The sequence below is a fragment of the Moschus berezovskii genome, chromosome 2, assembly GCF_049115385.1.
Source record: "Moschus berezovskii isolate FMDL1 chromosome 2, NW_MosBer_1.0, whole genome shotgun sequence".
Classification (NCBI taxonomy): Eukaryota; Metazoa; Chordata; class Mammalia; order Artiodactyla; family Moschidae; genus Moschus; species Moschus berezovskii.
In genome coordinates, this window is record NC_142461.1 from 19,076,149 (window position 1) to 19,094,497 (window position 18,349).

At 41.9% G+C, this 18,349-nt stretch overlaps 1 protein-coding gene across 2 annotated transcripts in view; it reads left to right on the forward strand.

The window, feature by feature from the left end:
- Positions 1-17,784, forward strand: part of PID1 (phosphotyrosine interaction domain containing 1) — a 256,378-nt gene extending 238,594 nt beyond the window's left edge. For both annotated transcript variants that reach the window (XM_088845105.1, XM_055398635.2), the window contains one exon: positions 15,663-17,784. In XM_088845105.1, the coding sequence (XP_088701231.1) occupies positions 15,663-16,139 (477 nt within the window). In that variant the 3' untranslated portion in view covers positions 16,140-17,784. The remainder of the gene's footprint in view (positions 1-15,662) is intronic.
- The last annotated feature ends 565 nt before the right edge of the window (positions 17,785-18,349 follow it).

The window sequence follows — 18,349 nt, forward strand, 5'->3', positions numbered from 1 at the left end:
TCTGCTTCTGTTAGGCCCATACCATTTCTATCCTTTATCGTGCCCATCTTTGCATGAAATGTTCCCTTGGTATCTCTAATTTTCTTGAAGATATCTCGAGTCTTTCCCATTCTATTGTTTTCCTCTATTTCTTTGCATTGATCGCTGAGGAAGACTTTCTTATTTCTCCTTGCTATTCTTTTGGAACTCTACTATCAAATGGATATATCTTCCCTTTTCTTCTTTGCCTTAAGTTTCTCTTCTTTTCTCAGCTACTTGTAAGGCCTCTCTAGACAACCATTTTTCATTTTTGCTTCCCACAGGGGAAGCGTATCTCTCTCAAATGCTTATTTGCTTGATCATTCATCCAGCACCCTCCAATCCAGTTTTGTAATAAGAGGTGATGCCCCCATACTTTGGGGTGTAGTTCTCAGAAACTGGGTATTTATCTTATGCAACCATTCTTATATATCCTTATATCTTTATATATATATATATATATATATATATATATACATACATGTAGTTTGAACATTTTTTGATATTGCCCTTCTTTGGGATTAGAATGAAAAGAAACCGCTTTAAAAGCTGGTGCCCTTTTTTTTTTTTTTCTTTTCTATAAAGAAAGCTGAGTGCCAAAGAATTGATGCTTTTGAACTGTGGTGTTGGAGAAGACTCTTGAGAGTCCCTTGGACTGCAAGGAGATCCAACGAGTCCATCCTAAAGGAAATCAGTCCTGGGTGTTCATTGCAAGGACTGAAACTGAAACTCCAAAACTTTGGACACCTGATGCAAAGAACTGACTCATTGGAAAAGACCCTGATGCTGGGAAAATTTAAAGTGGGAGGAGAAGGGGATGACAGAGGATGAGATGGTTGGATGGCATCACCGACTTGATGGACAGGAGTTTGAGTGAACTCTGAGAGTTGGTAATGGACAGGGAGGCCTGACGAAGCTTCAGTCCACGGGGTCGCAAAAAGCTGGACACAACTGAGCAACTGAACTGGTTTTTGGACATATTTCTATCATTCTTTGAGCACTTTCCTACTTCCTGGCACAGTATGATATTTAGATCCTCTCATACCTTTCATGTGCCTGTCATGGAATCAACTATTTTTTTTCTCTGAGGAGGGCTGGTTCCTTTCAGTAGAAAAGGGTATTTAGAAAAAGGATTTGGGTTTCAGGCGTGTGCCTTGCTACTTGCCTGTCACTGCTCACAGAGTCTCAGTGGTCATTGATGAGAAATAGGAGTGTGTGTGTGAATGTATATGAATATAAGTCTTCATTTTTCTGGAATACTTGGTAATTCCACGTTTAGTTAACCTCAGAGTGACTTTCTTGTTTCCAGCCTCCATTGGCCTTCTAGTAAGAGCTCTCGACTTATAGCCAGTAGATTGGTATGTTTATTTTATTCAGTCAAATGTTGCCTCAACATTATTATTTCTAAATCTTTGGTACCTTTTCTGGTCTATTCCCAACCAATTGTGTGCTAAGGAAAATGCTACAAGGACAAAAATTGGTGACTTTTTTTACCTGGCCCCAGTGTTTGTCCCTTGGATCCATTTGTCAGGATCACCCTCAAGCAGTGTGCTTGGTATTGATTTGTCATTTAGAGAATTTTCTCATTGTGAACATTTTAGACCCTGGAGAGCTCTACTGAATTTCTTTCTTTCTGGTATATTCCACTGATTAGAGTGCAGAAGGGGAGCTATCAGACTTGTCACGAAATAAATTGTTCTTGTGCCACTAAATAGAAGAGTGGTTTAACCATCCTTGGTCCAGCTTACCAGAAGGGGCCGGATGGGGGAATGTATGTTTTAATGTGGTGTCATTTTTATTAAGTGACTTTGTCTTCTGAAGCACACTTCAGTGCCTTCCAGATAAATTGCTTCTGTCTTTGACAGTGACAATGACAATATTTCCAAGCTTCACACATCCAAGAGCCAATTGACAGGGCAAATTGCACACTGGGACTGCTTGATAAATGCAAGATGGGACCCAGCATCTCAAAGCACTCTGCATCAGTGGAACTAAGTTGTAATATGAATAACAGAAATAAATCTGTCACTTAAGTTTCTAATTGTACGACACATGCTGTATTTAACAGCTGAAGCAGTGTTCATCTCTTTGTTAGAGTACAAAAATAGCACATAATTGTTTCTGGATATTGGGTCTCAGTAAATTTGTTTTTTCCCCCATGACATAAATTTACATAATAAAAAGAAAATGTATCTCCCAGTAAAATTTTTATTAATATTTTTATAGATTCTATCAGCATAACTCATGCAAATACTTGGGAAGAACTGCTTAACAACAAAAGAGTATTCTCAGTATGTGTGACATTAGGAAAGCTACTGAAATAAATAAATGGCACTAAACAAAGGCATATGCTTAAATGTGCCCCAGAGGGTATGCGTTTTATAAAATCTACCTTCTACTGCCAGCATTGTTGCTACTTTTGGAAAAAATATTAAGAGTAGTCTGTAAGCCTTTCTGGGTCATCACTCGCCCCTCTATTAAAGTCAGAGGCAGGCTTCCCCTAGGCAGCCTTGTTCACCCTCTTAGTCAGCTGATCAAGTCTGGCCAAATAGATTTAAGGCAAAAGACGTTGCAGGATAGTATTATGGGGAATGGCCATAATTGGTCCTCATCCTTGTCTAGCCATAGGATAGCTGGGTCTACTCTTATCTTGATAAGGGTGAGGAAGAGCTGCCAAAAAAAGGTGCCAGAATGGTACCCAAGACTTACTTTGGAGAATTAAACCCTAGTTTTTAACCACAATCATCTGGGCCCTCTTAGGGATGACTCGCAGGAGACTGAAGGGCTGAGAATGGAGAAGCACGCCAGGCTTCCCTGTCCATCACCAACTTCTGGAACTTGCCATCCAACTATCTCATCCTCTGTCATCCCCATCTCCTCCTGCCTTCAATCTTTCCCAGAATCAGGGTTTTTTTCAATGAGTCAGTTCTTCACATCAGGTAGCCAAAGTACTGGAACTTCAGCTTCAGCTTCAGTCCTTCCAATGAATATTCAGGACTGATTTCCTTTAGGATGGACTGGTTGGATCTTCTTGCAGTCCAAAGGACTCTCAAGAGTCTTCTCCAACACCACAGTTCAAAAGCATCAATTCTTTGGCACTCAACTTTCTTCATAGTCCAACTCTAACATCCATACATGACCACTGGAAAAACCATAGCCTTGACTATATGGACCTTTGTTGGCAAAGTAATGTCTCTGCTTTTTAATATGCTATCTAGGTTTGTCATAGCATTTCTTTCAAGGAGCAAACGTCTTTTAATTTCATGGCTGCTGTCACCATCTGAAGTGATTTTGGAGCCCAAGAAAATAAAGTCTGTCACTGTTTTCATTGTTTCCCCATTTATTTTCCATGAAGTGATGGGACTGGATGCCATGATCTTTGTTTTTTGAATGTTGAGTTTTAAGTCAGCTCTTTCACTCTCCTCTGTCATTTTCATCAAGAGGCTCTTTAGTTCCTCTTCCCTTTCTGCCAGAAGAGTGGCGTCATCTGTATATCTGAGGTTATTTATATTTCTCCCAGGAATCTTGATTGCAGCTTTTGCTTCATCCAGTCCAGCATTTCACATGATGTACTATGAATGTAAGGTACGTAAGCAGGGTGACATTATACAGCCTTGAGATACTCCTTTCCCCATTTGGAACCAGTCTGTTGTTCCATGTCCAATTCTAACTGTTGCTTCTTGACCTGCATACAGGTTTCTCAGGAGGCAGGTCAGGTGGTCTGGTATGCCCATCTCTTGAAGAATTTCCCATAGTTTGTTGTGATCCACACAGTCAAAGGCTTTGGCATAGTCAATAAAGCAGAAGTAGATGTTTTTTTGAAACTCTCTTGCTTTTTGTGATGATCCAGTGTATATTGGCAATTTGATCTCTGGTTCCTCTGCCTTCTCTAAAACCAGCTTGAACATCTACGGTTCATGCATTGCTGAAGCCTGGCTTGGAGAATTTTGAGCATTACTTTGCTAGCATGTGAGATGAGTACAATTGTGTGGTAGTTTGAGCATTCTTTGGCATTGCTTTTCTTTGGGATTGGAATGAAGACTGACCTTTTCCAGTCCTGTGGCCACTGCTGAGTTTTCCAGATTTGCTGGCATATTGAGTGCAGCACTTTCACAGCATCATCTTTCAAGATTTGAAATAGCTCAACTGGAATTCCATCACCTCCACTAGCTTTGTTCGTAGTGATGCTTCCTAAGGCCCGCTTGGCTTCACACTCCAGAATGTCTGATTCTAGGCGAGTGGCCATATCATCATGGTTATCTGGGTCTGTTTTGTATAGTTCTTCTGTGTATTCTGTGTATTAGAAATTTATTGCAATGTATTGTGAGTAGTTTGAGTTTAAATCCTTGGGAAACTTGTTTGGATCTCTCAAGTAAAGGAAGAGGGCAAAGAATACTAGAACAGAAAAGTAGAATAAAGCAACTTAAATTTTACTATAAGATTTCAATGAAGACAAATCAGTTTGATGTTCCTGAAACATCCTGGGAATGTTTCAGGTGTCGTCATGAGAATGAAACACAGGTGTCAAGTGAGGCCAGGTGCCCCACTGTCCATCAGTGTAAAGTATCCACAGCATTCTAGCTGCCAGTCTGTCTTGTTCAGGAGGCAGGGTAAGCCTTGTATCTCCTAAGTCCTTGATTTCCTAGTTCCCATCTGATCCCCTCTCCCTTGGCACCCTTCTGAAGCCATTAGCCTGCCTGATCCTCTACCACAGTAGCATCTCAGGAAGCCAAACCACAGAGAATGTAAAGACTAATAACCCTGCATGCTGCACAGCTTCGGCCAAGGAATAGAATCTAAATGAGGACGTTTTTGGTCCAAGTTATGCTGTATGAAGTAAAAAAGCTTTTTTAAACCCAGGAGAAGCTTTCCAGTTCATCAGAAGCACTCCTAGAAGCCCATACGTGTTCTCCTCCCTGATACCAGCCTTGTCTATATAACTTTGAGTTCTGTCAACTCAGTCATAAGCATCTTCTGTTTAGTGTTAGCCCCAAGAAGACAGAGGGCTTTTTCAGTTTTATTCACTGATAGACCTGGATCCTAGTAGGAGCTCAGTGAATAATTATCAAATGAACATACAGGATAAACAAATTTACTTTTCAAGCCCGAGTTTATCACTTTCATTTTTCTCACAATAACTTCTTAGGTTTCACTGTGAGCAATATTAATCCTTTGATATTGTCTTTGTGGTTTAAAGCATGTTATACAAGTTCAAGGTTATGGTTAACATCACTTTGGTCTTTGCATTGTGGATTGTTAGGTCACTGGCATATTGGATCCATCCCTACTCTTCAGAGTGCCTAGTGGATTCTTGCTCCTCTGTGACCAGCCAGGAAGGAGTAGATTCAAGCCTGCATCATAAATCTCAGGATTTTGTCCTTTACCTTTTCTCTGAAATGTGCAAAAGGGAATTAATGTGAGAACAGAAGAGCCTGGTTCTGGAATTTGGCCCAGGAGTATGAGCGGCTCTTTGTCCCATCTTCTGCCTTATAACCCAAAGGCTATTAGAATTCCCAGTTACGTCTTCTCCATCCTGTGTTTGTATCATGTTGTTTTATGTCAGCAGGGGAAAGGAAGTCTCCAATGGACAACGAAGGACAAAAAGATCTTTTATATCCCAAGAAAGGCCTCTGGAGAATCTTTGTTCTTGACATGTCTTCTCAGAGAAGCCACATAGTAAAGTGAACCAAAGTTGAGCCTCTGAAGTCAGGTAGTTGGGCTGGGCTTATCCAGCCTGGAAGGTTGAAGACTGCAGAAAACCAGGTGCTTGGTTTCTTAGGTCATCATCCATCTCCTACCTGCCTTCAGGGACCTCTGTTATCACCCTTTCCGTCTGGCTGTACAGTCTAAGGGGAGATGATCCTGGGTCCTCACCAAGGGTGTTTCAGGCCAGCATGAAATACGGACAGGCCACCAAGAGGAAGGAATGGAATGGTGCCGGCTCTGCCAGTACGATGCGCATTGGGAAACCAGGGTTGTTTTGCCACAGAGGTGGGAACAGTGATTCATGAATGGTGAGCTGGCTGGGGTGTTGGAAAACTCATGGGTGGGAAGGAGAGATTCTGAGGACACTGGTCTCTCCTGATCTGACACTCTTAACAATGCAGACACTCTGGCGGGCCCCTTGGCTCCTTGGCCCCTTCACATTTTCACATGCCACGAATATCCTCAAATACTTCACCTGGGACTGGGCAAAGCCCATTCACACACATTACAGACGTCTGTGTCTGGGCATTGGTTTATGCCACTGAATGACACAGAGGGGAAAGCTTTTCATTTTTTTTTTCTCTGTTTGTTTATTTCTCTCTGAATGATTCATTCTTTGCAAGTTTCTTGCCCAAAGCCTGTTTCTGCAACCACGGGAAAGATTCCAGTATTTATTTCCAATGGGTTGTGACTCCTCCTGATGAATCTTCTCATCTTCTTCCATGTCCCTTTGTCACAGCACCTCGGGAAGTTATCTTGAAAAATATCTGTCTACCATTTTGGACGTTTAGGGAACAATTTCGTGACTCTGTTTCTCATCTGCTTTGCGACTCTGGAAGCTTGCGGCTCCTGAGAACGAGGCTCAGAAGGGACTTATTCATGGAGAAAACATTCACCTCTTTCATAGACGGGCAAGATGACAGGGTGCTCATTCACAGACCCTCCATCGGTGCTTAGCTATGCCAGTGGTAGAAACCTCGAGGCAGCCTTGCACATTGAGTCCTGTGTTCTCGCTCACAAGGAGGACGTGCCTGGAGAGGGGTATGAAAACAAGTCTCCCACACGAGGAAGACTGGGGCAAGAAGGAATCCCTCTCTCTATATATATTTAGAGTAAATCCCTGCTGGAGTGTTGACATAAGAGGATACCTGGCTAAAACCCTGTATTTCAGGGTTTCTATTTATTGAGACACATGTTCTCTGTGCTCCCAGAAACACAGAGGGTGCAGCTGCATGCAGAGCATCACTAAATCTTTGGTATTGTGAGAGAATTAATTTTTAAAATAGTTTTTATTTATTTCCCTTGAAAAACAGAGCCATAAGGCATAGTTCTGTTAAACTAAATATAAAAATTTAAAGAGAAAATCACTTTAAAGCCTGAATTTTTTTTTCCGACTGACTTATAGTCAACAGTATGGGTGAATGCCAGACACTGGGGAACTTAATGGGAGAATTAGGAAATCTGTAGGCAGGTAGTAAATAATTGGCATATTAGGGGAAAGCGCTCAGAGACAGAATTCCGGAACTCGGGCCAGTTAGGATGATAGCCGGGCTGATTTAAAGGGGTCGTTCTGAGGGGAGACTGTCTTGATGCATCATTTTATCATTTTTGCATTCCATTTTCAAGGAAACTCCACTTAGAGAATTCTTTTGATTCCGTTTCTAGGGAAAATTATTCAGATAATTCTTTTCCTATATTTCCTTCAGGCAGCAGTCCCCAACCATTTTTGGCACCAAGGGCCAGTTTCATGGAGGACGGTTTTTCCACAGACGGGGGAGGGATGATTCAAGCACATTATAGTGATTGTGCACTGGGTTTCTGTTATCGTGAGTCAGCTCTACCTCAGATCTTCAGGCATTAGATCCCAGAGGGTGGGGATCCCTGCTCTTCTACTATTACTACTAAGTCGCTTCAGTCGTGTCCGACTCTATGCGAGCCCATAGACGGCAGCCCACCAGGCTCCCCCGTCACCAGGACTCTCCAGGCAAGAACACTGGAGTGGGTTGCCATTTCCTTCTCCAATGCATGAAAGTGAAAAGTGAAAGTGAATTCGCTCAGTCGTGTCTGACCCTTCGCGACCCCATGGACCACAACCTACCAGGCTCCTCTCTCCATGGGATTTTCCAGGCAAGAGTACTGGAGTGGGGTGCCATTGCCTTCTCCATCCCTGCTCTAAGGATATACCAATTTATTAACTGTCTGAGCTGCCAGGGAAACTCAGATGGTAAAGAATCTGCCTGCAAGGCAGGAGACCTGGGTTTGATCCCTGGATTGGAAAGATTCCCTGGAGGAGGAAATGGCAACCCACTCCAGTATTGTTGCCTGGAGAATCCCATGGACAGAGGAGCCTGGCAGGCTACAGTCCATGGGTCACAAAGAGTTGGATACAAATGAGTGACTAAGCACACACGCAAATTATTAACATATTTTTTTAATGGATATAATCTCATGGGATTTCAAACCAAGCTATCAGTTCCCCAAAGGTAACAAAGTAGAGTTTCATTGACTTTACAAGGTTTCAGTTCAGTTCGGTTCAGTCGCTCAGTCGTGTCTGACTCTTTGCAACCCCATGAATCACAGCAAGGCAGGCCTCTCTGTACATCACCAACTCCCGGAGTTTACTCAGACTCAAGTCCATCGAGTCGGTGATGTCATCCAGGCATCTCATTCTCTGTCGTCCCCTTCTCCTCCTGCCCCCAATCCCTCCCCGCATCAGAGTCTTTTCCAGTGAGTCAACTCTTTTCATGAGGTGGCCAAAGTACTGGAGTTTCAGCTTTAGCATCAGTCCTTCCAATGAACACCCAGGACTAATCTCCTTTAGAATGGACTGGTTGGATCTCCTTACAGTCCAAGGGACTCTCAAGAGTCTTCTCCAACTGTGGCATAAGTTACACTCCCTGATTTATGCTTTGTGTTGGCCACACCTTATAGGAAGCAGAGAGGAGTTCATTACTGGGACTGTTTAGGAAAGTTTGGGCAGGGTTAGCGTTTTTTGGGGGGACTTTCCAGGTGGCACTAGTGATAAAGAACCTGCCTGCCAATGCAGGAAATGTGGGAGACAGGCGTTCAATCCTGGTTGGGAAGATCCCCTGGAGAAGGGCATGGCATCCCTTTCCAGTATTCTTGCCTGGAGAATCCCATGGACAGAGGAACCTGGTGGGCTACAGTCTGTAGAGTTGCACAGAGTCAGACATGACTGAAGCGACCTAGCATGCACACATCCAGTGCGTTTTTATCAAAGAGAGGACACAGCAAAGAGCCTTGCCAAAACCCTGGTATTGCCAAGCAGCAGGACTGGAGCTGCCATCACTGGAGAATTAGCCTTTCTCTGGTGTTTTAGATGCATGTTTGCTAATTCTGTGCTTGGAGGAAGGGCATGTCTGTTCACTGCAGCCTCTGGCCTCCGTGGCAAATCCAAGTTAAGAGCAGACTTTAGTTGCAATGCCTCAGCAAACAGTTGGTGTGAACGTTGGCCCTTGTCAATATCGCAGTTGAGAGGCGTCATCACATAATCCGCTCTTAGCCCGTCTCCATCTGCAGGCTTAGTGATACTTTGTGAGATGAAGCTAATGGAATATTCAGGATTAGTGCTGTCAGAACATGTTTATGCCTCTCTGTTCACAGGAAACTTTTGGAAAGATGCCATAAGTTTGAAACTCCTTAGATTGAAAGTTTTTTAAAAAATTTATTTATTCTTTAATTGAAGGGTAATTGCTTTAAGAATTTTGTTGTTTTCTGTCAAACATCAACATGAATCAGCTATAGGTGTACATATGTCCCCTCCCTCTTGAATCTTTGGTTTCATTGTAAATAGATTATATGTGTTTGAGTTTTAGAAACCAGATAATATATACATGGGCTTCCCCAGTGGCTCAGTAAAGAATCCTCCTGCTAGTGCAGGAGACTGAGTTCGATCCTGTGTTGGGAAGATTCCCTGGTGAAGGAAATGTCAACCCACCCCAGTATTCTTGCCTGGGAAATCCCATGGTCTATAAACAGATCATATATAATAAATATTTGTAAAAGTATATAATGTATATTTACATGACTCATATAAATATATATTTCCTTACTTTTTGCGTTCCATTTTACCTGAGAAGTTTGGGTTTTTGAACCTTACTTTCTGCAGTTATAAAATAAGAATAAAGTTTTAAGAAATGCCCAGGCATGGAAGGGAGTGTCATTTACAAAAGCACCAGACAATAGAATGTGGTTCTTTCTTTGGGAAGATGCATGGTTTCTAGGGTGCTCATACAATGTTAAAATTTCTCTTACAACTCCAAGATGGGAAAGATGAATAAATGGCTGAAAAGTGAAGCTACATGGAAATGATTCTCATATAATAATAAAGTGGTCTAAGAATTGAACGAGTGTCTTTTTAGGCTGTCTTTTCTGTGCAGCTTTCCTAGATCATCACAATATTGCTGAATTCCCAACACTTTGTAGTATACACTATGTACCCAGAACCACCACCTGATCTCCAGTTCTTGTCTTTAAACACAGGTTGGGAGATTAAAATTGACCTATACACCCTTCCATGTGTAAAGCGGATAGCTAGTGGAAAGTTGCTGTATAGCACAGGGAGCTCAGCTCAGTGTTCTGTGATGACCTGGTGGGCTGATCAGTTGAGGTGGGGTGGGGTGGAAAGGAGTCCAAGAGGGAGGGGATATGTGTGTACATATAGCTGATTCACTTTGTTTCATGGCAGATGTGAACACAATGTAAAGCAATTATATTCCGATTGAAAAAATCCAGGTTAGTGATAATGAAATTCCATTCTTACCTACAGGGCTGTTGATGGATCTGATGGATACAAAGTGCTTCTTGGCTAAAATGTGATGCAAGTATTTCTTGTTACTGTTCAGTGTGTGACTTGATTTGGCTGCAGACATATGTGGACAATGATGTGGGACTTTATGCTTAGCGAGTTGTTTAGTGAAGTTGCTCAGTCTTGTCTGACTCTTTGCGATCCCATGGACTGTAGTTTACCAGGCTTCTCTATCCATGGGGTTTTCCAGGCAAGAGTACTGGAGTGGGTTGCCAAGATGGAGAAGGAGTTGTTTAGGTGATAGTAAAAACAAGCCACTAAGATTACTTTCCTGGTAAGTTTAGTACCAAGAGATTATATCTGTGTGTATATTGAACCTCAGTGTTTTAAAATACTTTTTTTTTTTAAGAAATGTCTACATATTATTACATAGTATTCATTGTTGTCTTATTAAACTCTTTGAGCTAATCATCTCGGCTCTATGCTTCTCTCAAGCAAACTTACAAAAACAAAATGTTATTTTCCTTAAAACCTTTAGTTTTTAAATAATAAATATTTATGAGGAATACATTTTTCCGTAATTGTCAAAATGTTATTATTACTCATTTTACTATTACTGCTTTTCATTGGAAGGAATCATAAACAACTTATTATAATAAAGTTTTAAAAATGTATTCTTTATATCATGATAGAACTCACTGTATAATTTTTTTTAATTGTGTGTGTTTGAGAGAGAGGAAGAGAGAGAGATGAAAGCACATCAAAGGAGATTATCTCCATCTGAAGAATGTTTCTATCAAATATAACAGATATAAACATAGCTATTTCTAGTCTCAGGGGACAGTAAGAAAGAATGCTTTTCACTTCAAGCCCTCAAACTAGTTTCCTCCATTTGCTTTTCTACTTCAAAAGTAAAGATGTGATAGAAAAGAAAGGGGTATTGATACATGGTATATCTTAGATGAACCTTGAAGACATTATGCTGAGTGAAAGAAGGCAGACACAGAAGGTCACATATTTTGTGATTCTAATCGTGTGAACTCTCCAGAATAGTAAATCTCTAGCAACAGAGATCATATTCGTGGTTTCCATGGTCTGGATCAAGGGGAAAGTGAAGAGTGACTGCTTAATGGATACAGGATCTCCTTTGGTGGTAATGAAAATACTCTGGAACTAGACAGAGCTGATGGTTGTATAACATTTTGATGGCTACATGCCACTGAATCATAAGTGGTTAACATTATGTAATATGAATTTCACCTCAATTAAAATAATAAAGTTGTTAAAAATAATAAAGGCATCTAAATACCATACACAGAAAGCATGTTTTCAGTAAGTTAAGAACCTTATGTTGTGCGTTTCCTCACAAAGCTATCTTTATAATGTGACTCGAATCCAGAGTGACAAAGAGCTATTCTGCAGTCATCTCCGTGGAGAGTGCAGGCACTTACAGGATCTTTCTGAGTCATTTCCCTGCTTCGGTGTATTGCCAGGGGTTTTCCGTTTGATCTTTAAACATCGTTCCCATCTGTCTCCCCTGTCCTTTCTACCACCTCCACTTCTAAGTCAGGCCACCCTTGCTTCCTAGTTGTACTGTTGCAACACTTCCTGCCTGAGCAGTCTTCTGCTAGGCAGCCTCCTGACCTGTCTTTCTTCCTGGCATCCGTAAAGTCTTCCAAGTTCATAGCCTCCATCAGATCCAGGTACCCACTGGACTGTAGACCCTCAGTGGCATTCCATCCCAAGCAGAGAAGGCCCTGCTCCTCAGACAGTATGCAAGACCACTTTTCAAAGTTCAGCCTGTTTTTATCCAGTGGTCATAGACCATCTGTTTCTTCTTCAGGGCTGTCTTAGGCCAAATGTGTGGTCAGGCCAAAGTGCCCCATGTGCCCAAGAAAGTGAGGACTTTCCCCACTGCAGCACTTACCTTCCTGCTTCTTTCTACCCTTCACCATCTAGTTGCTGGGCTCCTGTCTGAATTTTGAAGCCCTGATGCTTTGAAATCCATTGACTCCTTCCCAGAGGTGTTCCTTAAGCAAGGTGGGTGCCATCACTGGCTCTGTTAAGTGCTCAGAGTACGTCATGTGAAATGCCAGGCTGGATGAATTACAAGCTGGAATCAAGATTGCTAGGAGAAATATCAATAATCTCAGATATGCAGATAATACCACTCTAATGGCAGAAAGTGAAGAGGAACTAAAAAGCCTCTTGATGAGGATAAAAGAGGAAAGTGAAAAGGCTGGCTTGTAACTCAACATTAAAAAAACTAAGATCATGGACTTCATCGATCACGAAGTCCCATTGCTTCATGGCAAACAGATGTGGAAAAAGTGGAAGCAGTGACAGATTTTATTTTCTTGGGTTCCAAAATCACTGTGGACCCTAGCTGCAGCCATGAAACTAAAAGACACTTGCTCCTTGGAAGGAAAGCTATGGCAAACTTAGACAGCATATTAAAAAGTGGATACAATACCTTGCCTCGTTCCATATAGTCAAAACTCTGGCTTTTTCAGTAGTCATTTGTGGATGTGAGAGTTGGACCATAAAGAAGGCTGAGCCCAGAAGAATTGATGCTTTTGAACTGTGGTGCTGGAGAAGACTGTTGAGAGTCCCTTGTACTGCAAGGAGATCAAACCAGTCAATCCTAAAGGAAATCAGTCCTGAATATTTATTGGAAGGACTGATGCTGAAACTCAGAGAAGGCCATGGCAAGCCACTCCAGTACTCTTGCCTAGAAAATCCCATGGACGGAGGAGCCTGGTAGGCTGCAGTCCATGGGGTCGCTATGAGTCAGACACGACTGAGTGACTTTACTTTCACTTTTCACTTTCACACATTGGAGAAGGAAATGGCAACCTGCTCCAATGTTCTTGCCTGGAGAATCCCAGGGACGGGGAAGCCTGGTAGGCTGCCGTCTATGGGGTCAGACAGAGTCGGACACGACTGAAGTGACTTAGCAGCAGCAGCAGCAGATGCTGAAACTCTAATAATTTGGCTACCTGATGGGAAGATCTGACTCATTGTAAAAGATCCTGATGCTGGAAAGACTGATGGTGAAAGGAGATGGGGGCAGCAGAGGATAAGATGGTTAGAGAGCATCACCGACTCAATGGACATGAATTTGAACAAAGTTGGGAGATAGTGGAGGACAGAGGAGCCTGTTGTGCTACAGTCCATGGGGTTGCAGAGACTGGGACATGACTTACCAACAACAGAAACTTTGTGGTGCCGCTTGCCTGCTCTTTCCACCGTCTGCCTCACATCAAAGCTGTATCTGTGTGTGTGCAAAGGGCTAGCACTTTCTCCAGAACCACCCATTCAGTGAACTGAGGAGCTAGAATATATTTTCAACCTCACTGGCCTCAAAGACGCCGCTCTGAACAAATATTCAGCTACTTTCTGCCCTCTAATTTTGGACCTCTCCATCTTCCCCTTCCCTGATGCCCACCTGGCACCATGCCATTGTGCCTAATAGGTTCCCAAGAAATATTTCTCGAATGGGCAGCATTTGTGCTTCTTTTCTAAGATGTCATCTTTTTAAAGGGACAACAGAGTGAACTCTTATCTAAGAGAGAAGCAAAGCACAAAAACGTACACCAGGACTCAACGTCTGTGTCCTGAACTTTTTGCATGTGGCCTTTATCGTCCACTTAACAGAAACATTGATTTAGAATCATTGTGGTTAAATGTCCTCGCTCAGTTCTCACCATTTCTCTGGACCTCTTTCTGGTCTCTTTCAAACAGTGTTTGGAAGAGTGTTTATATCTGGGCCTCTTATTTTAGCCAAATTACATACTTCTTATTGTTCAGTCGCTAAGTTTTATCTAACTCTTTGTGACCCCATGGACTGCAGCATGCCAGGTTATGTGTTTGCAAATAATGCATGTGCCAGGTGATAGAGGGTCTGTCTATCTTGATGAGTGAAAAATAAAGTGAGAGAGTGAACATCTTTTCTTGGTGTATTATAAATCATTTTTTTAAAGGATACTATTTGAATCATTTGGAATTACTTTTCTTTGTTTTAGTACTGCTCATCTAGCTATTTGATAAACCTGGGTTTTAATCTTAACCTATCTGTAGATCTTTCATTTTTATCCGGTGGGACAAATTGGGAGAGTAGTATTTACATGTATACACCACTATGGGTAGAATAGTTAGTGGAAAGCTCTGCTCTGTGATGACCTAAAGCGGTGGAATGGGGAGATGGGAGGGAGGTGTAGGGGAGGGAGGGGATACACACACACACACACACACACACATATACATGTAGCTGATTCATTTTGCAATACAGCAGAACACATTTTGCAACACAACATTATAATGTAATTATACTCCGATAAAAACAATTTTATATTCCGATAAAATACAACTGGTTACTGCTCCATTTTTAAACATTACCTTGGTGAGAAAATAATCATGTTTTAGACCATCAGTTAAATAGAACAGTTTTTGTGTCCTTGGCATTTTCTAAGAAATAAGTAGCTTAAGTGAAATCAAACATTGAGAGACTTACAAAGAGAATGTGTCTAGGAGATAAGTTTAATAAAGATTTTGTTTTTCAGAGGCAACATTCCTTTGACTCTTTCTTATCATTAAATTCTTTGTGTGTTTGGTCAAAAATCAACTTCAAGTGGATTTATAATTTCAAAGAAATGCCAAATCATGTAAAAGATCATAATCGTTCATTGATTTGAGTTTAAAAGGAGATTGGGGGAGGCAGGATCGTCCTTTAGAAATTAAATTTTAAAAATCTAACCCTGATTTAAAAATTTCAGTACCTTTGTCAAGGGATCAACTTGTTAGGGAGAAAAAAATATAAATTTTGACAACAGTTATTATTTTTAAAAATATTTATTTATGTCTTTATTAGCTGCATCATGTCTTAGCTGAGGTTCACAGGCTCTGTAATTGTGGCACGTGGCTTTGTTGTCCTGTGTCATGTGGGATCTTAGTTCCTCAGTCGGGAATCGAACCCATATCCCCTGCATTGAACAGCAGATTTTTAACCTCTGGACCACCAGAGAAGTCCCAACAGTTCTTCTTTTAAGGGGCAATAAAGATATCTCTCCATTGTTCTAGAGTGAAACTGTGATTCTTTGGGAACACGAGTGAACAGCTAGAATCAAGAGCCTACTGTTGACCTCTTTTTTTTCTTCTCTTCCATCTGCAGGTGACCTATCTGGGTAAGGTGCCCACCACAGGCATGCAGTTTTTGTCAGGCTGCACAGAAAAGCCAGTCATTGAGCTCTGGAAGAAACACACACTAGCCCGAGAAGACGTCTTTCCAGCCAATGCTCTCCTGGAAATCCGACCATTCCAAGTGTGGCTCCATCACCTTGACCACAAAGGGGAGGCCACGGTGCACATGGATACCTTCCAGGTGGCCCGCATCGCCTACTGCACCGCCGACCACAACGTGAGCCCTAGCATCTTCGCCTGGGTTTACAGGGAGATTAATGACGACCTGTCCTACCAGATGGACTGCCATGCTGTCGAGTGCGAGAGCAAGCTGGAGGCCAAGAAGCTGGCCCACGCCATGATGGAGGCCTTCAAGAAGACTTTCCACAGTATGAAGAGTGATGGCCGGATCCACAGGAACAGCTCCTCAGAAGAGGTGTCCCAGGAATTAGAATCTGACGATGGCTGAGTGAACTGAGAGAGCTTCAGCAAAGGCAGCGTTGGTCAAGGAATTCAAGACAACAGATGGATAAGTGATGATTCGAATTTGGGATGAAAAGACTGCCAAATTATTGGCTGACCAAGCTTTTTAAATTCAGAAGAGCAATTCTAAATCTAAAGAAATGTATTATTAAAGTAATTACGTTACATTGAAATCTGCTGCTGCTGTGACTATGAGGAGGGTGGGAGTGTGGATGGGGAGGGAAGTTCTAGATTTTTCTTTTTCTTTTTTTGGCTCATTTTCCAATGCCTCCATTGTAGGAGTTCTCCATGCTGATTTTCGCCACTATCGGGCAAATATATTGCGATTGTTATTCAATGCACCATTCCAACTTGCTTTATGAAACCCAACAAAAATGTTAGATGCACCTATAGAATCCCTGGTTGTGGGGGGAGACGGTGAGTGCTGATGCTGACGAGGAGACCTCTGGGCTAAAGAAACAACGCAGAGCTCCTCTCCCCTGGCTAGTTTCAGATTCTCTCCTCAATAAGCAAATCAGCACAGCTTTATTGAGCTTTATAACTAACAACCTGATAGTTGGCAGTTAATTCACAGTTAAAGGTGATGCTTTTATTACATAGTGTATCCAGTAGCACCCTCTTCTTATTGTATTCACTTCATCTATTTTCTTAGAATACTTGCAACTACTAATAGCCCCTTTCCTCCACTGCCCCATCCACCCTCTCTGCCCTTCCAATCCGCTACACCATCCCTACAGGATTGCAGTCTCAACTTACATGGCAGGACACCAAAAGGGAAGACAATAATAACCAAGGAAATGAAAGAATCAATCAAAGTGGGAGCTTCAAACCACCACCACCACCACAGGAAGTTCGGAAAAAGGGAATGAGTAATCAGCGAGTATACAAAGCCCATGTGGGCTGTTCTTTCTTCAACTGCAATTTATGGTAACTTATTTAGTTGATGGCCCTATCTGATGACTCTTTCACGGCAAGCTTCATACCTGAGCTGGTGTCACTGAGGAGCTGTTGACCCATCACTCAACATGGTACTCCAGTAGGGAACGGATTCTATAAACCAGACTTATCCAGAGAACCTATGTCCATTCACAAGGGAAATCTGAGCTTCTTCTCTTCCAATTGGATTGATCTCTTAGGGTCAAAGTTGTTGCCGGTTTGTTGGGTATTTCTAATGAGAATGTCTCACTAAGACAGCCTGCGTTTTCTTGGTTTGATAGATCTTTAAATATCATAAATGCAAAGAATCAACAGTGAGTGACACTGAACGTATTGGTGAAGCCACACATTTAAGGCCAAGAGCAGATGAACAGTTTTCCAGGTGCTGCTGCTCCTTTCTGAGAGTCTGTTTTGAATCCTGGTAACCATGTCAGGGGCCCTGGGACACCTTACAGAAGCCTTAAATGAGAGTTTATAGAATCCAGAGAGCAGTGGTGTCGGTTTTGGTCTGTGTATCTGTGTGTCCGTATATGCATTTGTGTGTGTGTACGTGTGCCCCTGAGCGTGGGTCCCTTCTTAAGGCATGTAGAATAAGCATGGAGTTGTATTGAGGGGAGCACACCTTCTGGAGATCCGCTTGCTGCTTCACGACAAATGTAAACTACTCTTTAGCATAAATGCATTCATTCTTTAATAAAAAATATGTTTGCATTAAAAAAACCTGAGGAGTTTCATATTTTACATGGCGTTCCTTTTTTAAGTAAAGAAAACCTGAGGGACAAAACAGATCAAATTGAATAGATGTCTGCTTTACACATGAAAAGCGTTAGTCTCTCAGTCATGTCTTCCTGTTTGCGACCCCATGGACTGTAGCTTGTCAGGCTCCTCCGTTCATGGAATTCTCCAGGCAGGAATACTGAAATGGGTAGCCATTCCCTTCTCCAGGGGAACTTCCCAACACAGGGATCGAACCCAGGGATCGAACCCAGCTCTCCTGCATTGCAGGCAGATTCTTTACCATCTGAGCCACTAGGGAAACCCCAGTTTTACACATGGTAGTGTGTATATATTAATGATGCTCTCTCAATTCATCCCACCAGGTTCAAGAGGAAGGGATATATGTACAAATATAGCTGATTCACATTGTTGTTTAGCAGAAATTAACGCAACATTGTAAAGTAATTATACTCCAATTTAAAGATAAATATAAAAATTTAAATTGAGTAAAAAAGGAATTCTCTCTAAACAGATGTTAAAATT